General features: G+C 37.4%; 1 protein-coding gene across 2 annotated transcripts in view; it reads left to right on the top strand.

Annotated features, from left to right (window-relative positions):
- The first annotated feature begins 519 nt into the window (after nt 1–519).
- eif5b (eukaryotic translation initiation factor 5B) overlaps nt 520–3972 on the top strand; it is a 29663-nt gene continuing 26210 nt past the window's right edge. For both annotated transcript variants that reach the window (XM_014024316.1, XM_014024315.1), the window contains exons 1-4: nt 520–622; nt 2237–2353; nt 2451–2514; nt 2592–2750. In XM_014024316.1, the coding sequence (XP_013879770.1) occupies nt 588–622; nt 2237–2353; nt 2451–2514; nt 2592–2750 (375 nt within the window). In that variant the 5' untranslated portion in view covers nt 520–587. The remainder of the gene's footprint in view (nt 623–2236; nt 2354–2450; nt 2515–2591; nt 2751–3972) is intronic.

Raw genomic sequence — 3972 nt, 5'->3', positions numbered from 1 at the left:
ATATATATATACACACACACACAATTCTCGTTCAACCAAATCCTCAAACGACAATTCTATATAAAGTGTATTATTTCGTTTTGTAAAAATTATAACTGCTATAATTTGACTAATATGAAGTTTGTGTTTTTAATTACTTATTAGTTGTAGTTTAGGACTCACACTACAAGTATGACAGTTACAATAGTTTTAAAAATTCAAGGTTCACGGCGACACGTTATCTCATTTATTGTAAATCGACGAACGCATTCGCTCATATTTTTTTCTAAGCCAAGCTGGTATAATAAAGAAGATGTGTCACTTTTTCTTAAGAAGGCGTGCGCAGTTTCATTTTAAACGTTCTCAAACTGTTTTAAAGTATCAATTGCTGCCATTTGTAATAGAATACAAAGCGTACATTTTAAAGTTACAGATCAAAAATAACTACGCTAACGTGGAGATATGCATGAAGCGTTATCTTACACGTTGAGTTTAGCAGTGAATCTAAAGCATCTTCCAAATGCGTCGATAGTAGACGATCTTTGACCAATGTGAGCCGTAGTGTGTGCGTCGGTCAGTCAAAGTGGCAGCCGAGACATAGCTCCAAGATGGGGAAAAAACAGAAAAAATCTGGAGAGGACAGGTAGGCAGAACGCGACCTACTGTCGGTAAACATGTGTCCACGCCGGTACCGAGTATCAGGAACTTTCTTACAAAGTTAAAACCTCTCCAAACCGTCCTATTTACTAATACTGCCTACCATCATGTTAGCTTAGCGGCTAGGACGGTGTCCTAGCATATGCTAACCACGAGTCATTGTACGCATGTGAGTGCAGGTGAAGCTGTAAACAGTCTGAAAATGGCTCAAGATCAATTAATTATACAACAACCAGATCGGCTGTCACGGGTTCACGTGGACGAAGCTGTACGAAGATCCTGTTCAAATCTTGGGGCTAACTGGCTGGTGTTAGCCTGAGAAATCAGCGTAATTAACCGACTTAGCTCTGCGACCGAGTCGGCTGTAGTATTTTAACAGCTGCTTTCAATCACATAATCAACATCCAACTTATTTTACGGCTTCTCTTGTGAAGTTCACCTGAAGACCCATTGATAAAGTAAACCATACCTAGTTAGGCTATGTTAGCTTTTAGCTGCACTCATTATGGCTGATGTAACCTGATTAAACTCACCTGCCTCTGATGATCTTTCATCAGAAACATATAAAAACTTAGCTGGATGACTCGAGCTACTTTATTTATTTATTTATTTAGACAGACTTTATTTTTTACTTTATTTTTGGTCCTGTAGGTGTTTAAAGGGCTTTAAATAAGTGGAAAGTTTATTGTCCCCATTTGTCTTTACATCGTACAAATTCACCCTAAAATCTTCCCAACAATACATTTATTTATCGTGTTGAGTAGTTTCTGCTTTTATATGTTATGATTGTTTATTTTGTCTTGATTTGTATTTTATATTAGTGTTATACATACACACACTTTTTTCGTGTATTAAATTTTTCCCACAGTTTTCAGTCTTTATTAAAAATCTGTCTGAAAGCTGTTTTTGTAATGAAAGTTTTTACATTTGTGTTCATCTGTTTTATGTTGACAGCATTTAGGGATGAGAACTCTTGAAGTTTTATCTGTCTGATTCCTATTGTCATTTCTTACTGTAATCAACAGTACTGTATGACAGAATACTAACACAACGTTGAATTTTTATAGAGTAAAAGTCCTATTTAACAACTTAAAATAACAGTTTTTGTTTTACTAAGAATCTTCATGACATAAATTAATGTTTGTTTAATTTGTAATATGACAGGAAAATCCTTTAATGAAGCTCAGTGTTTTGTAGAAGCCTGAGCCACAATTTATACATCAGTGCATCTTAGTAAATAAGTTCTTGTTCACAGCTAAATAAGGGCAAATAAAAACATGAAGCTTTGTTTGTTTTTGTTGATTGATGACAGAATGTGAAACACAACTAAAACATGAATAAGGTGTGATATAAGTAATAAAATTTGTTTCAGCAGCCTAGTTTAGTTCATTTTTTCTGTGGGGTGAAGCTGTTTTCATATCACTTTCTACTTTCTGTGCATCAGAGGGATGATGGCAAACAAAAGGAAGGAAAGAGTCAGCAGCTGCTCGTCGGCTCGTGTTTTTGTGTCACAAAGAGCCCCTCCTCACTCACCTCTCTAACAGGCTATCATGTGACTAAATCTCCATTTATCGATCAATTGTTATTGTTCTGTGTTCAGTGCCAAAGATGATGGCGGGGACATTGATGCTCTGGCAGCAGAGATTGAAGGAGCTGGAGCCTCCAAGGAGCAGAAAGGAAAGAAGAAAAAGAAAGGAGCCAAGAAGGATGACTTTGAGTGCGACATTTTATCTCCTTTACCACATCCTCCTACATTTTTTGTTTGTAAATTGTTATGAACAGCTTGTTTAACTGTGTGTTTGCTCTTCTTGTAGTGAGGATGACATTCTGAAGGAACTGGAGGAGCTTTCTCTTGAGGCTCAGGGAGGAAAGACAAAGGTAAAAATACCTTTTAAAAAAGCCCACTGTTTTGTTCACCGTGTCTTTTCCACGCTCAAACACTCTCTCCCCTTCAGATCACAGAAACTACAGAAGAAGTGGAGACCCCAGAGCCTCCCAAACCAGAGAAGAAGAAAACAAGAAAGGGGAAAAAAGGGGAAGCCAGTCCTGAAAACGAGGAGGTTGATGAAGGCCACGTTGATGAAGAGAAGAATGGAGAGCAGAAGGACAAGAAGGTGAGATGACTTTATCCATTAGAACAGAGAATCTTAACCTTTTCGACCTTAGGGCCCAGCTTGTTGAATCTAAAGTAGCACAAGGGCCATTCAGATATTAACAATGTACTGATCAAAGTGGTAAATAATCTAAATCTAGGTTTAATTTGTTTTGTATTTTCATTATAACAAAATGAGCTGCACTTACTTTTTTAACAAGCAAAGACCTTGTCAAACAAGTCATAATGCTGTGTTCACATTGAACGTGTTTTGAGCATCGAAAACATGTCCAGTGCTTCAAGTTGGACGCTTGTACACTTTGCTCTAGTCTAGACAAGCGTCACATGTGTCGAGAAGAGCCTCTGGTTGTTTTTCTCTGCAGGCCATTCTCTGTTTTAATGGTGGATGAAATAAAGAAAGTGAATTTACTTGAGAGCAAGAGCACATCGTATTAACCAGATAATTCATAATTAATTCACCAGGTAATTCAGAACTGGTATGAGTTTGGTGAGTTTCAACACTCCAGGAGGCAAATGTCTAGCGCCCCGAGCATAGGGGGTCCATGAGGCTCGGTACTGAAGTGGCCAAATGTAACTACCATATGAAAAACAGTCAATTGAAATGAGGCGTTCTTGTGCTCCTACCTTAAGGAGCACTGTGACATTTAGTTTAACAATTGAAAACATGGATGAAATAAGTCATATGAAACAAATAAAATACTTGTGTAACATTTGTTATCATTCTTATTTTTATCATGTTAATGGAGGAAGAAAAAGTAGTATCGGCTTCAAGAATCGGCCAAATAAAATTGGCTGCACGTGTCTGCGTATCGGTTAGACTGATGTTTTAAAAAATCGGTATCGGTATTGGCCTTCAAAAATGTGTATCGGTCGATCTCTAATACATAGCATTAATTGCAACTCAGTCAATTGACATGACACTGAAGCTACGATTGCTCTGCCCATGCGGAAGCAGGCTTCAGGTAAAGGTAACCTTCGATAAACAAACACAGATGTAATAACAGAGAAAGTGAAACTCAAGACTTTACCTGATACATTTAATGAGGCATTTTTGCCGTTTGAACCGTCTTTAAGGCAAAGAAGAAAGGCTAGAAAATTTTCAAACAAGTCGTACATCAGGTCTATGAAATTATTTGCGGGAAATCAAAGAGTAATCGACATAAAAGGCCAAATCTATCGCAGCCAGAGGAATAATGATGAGGGACACAAAGTCTATATATATA

Source organism: Austrofundulus limnaeus, unplaced genomic scaffold, assembly GCF_001266775.1.
Source record: "Austrofundulus limnaeus strain Quisiro unplaced genomic scaffold, Austrofundulus_limnaeus-1.0 Scaffold418, whole genome shotgun sequence".
Classification (NCBI taxonomy): Eukaryota; Metazoa; Chordata; class Actinopteri; order Cyprinodontiformes; family Rivulidae; genus Austrofundulus; species Austrofundulus limnaeus.
Note: the sequence above shows the minus strand (reverse complement) of the source record. Positions and strands in the feature narration are given on the sequence as shown.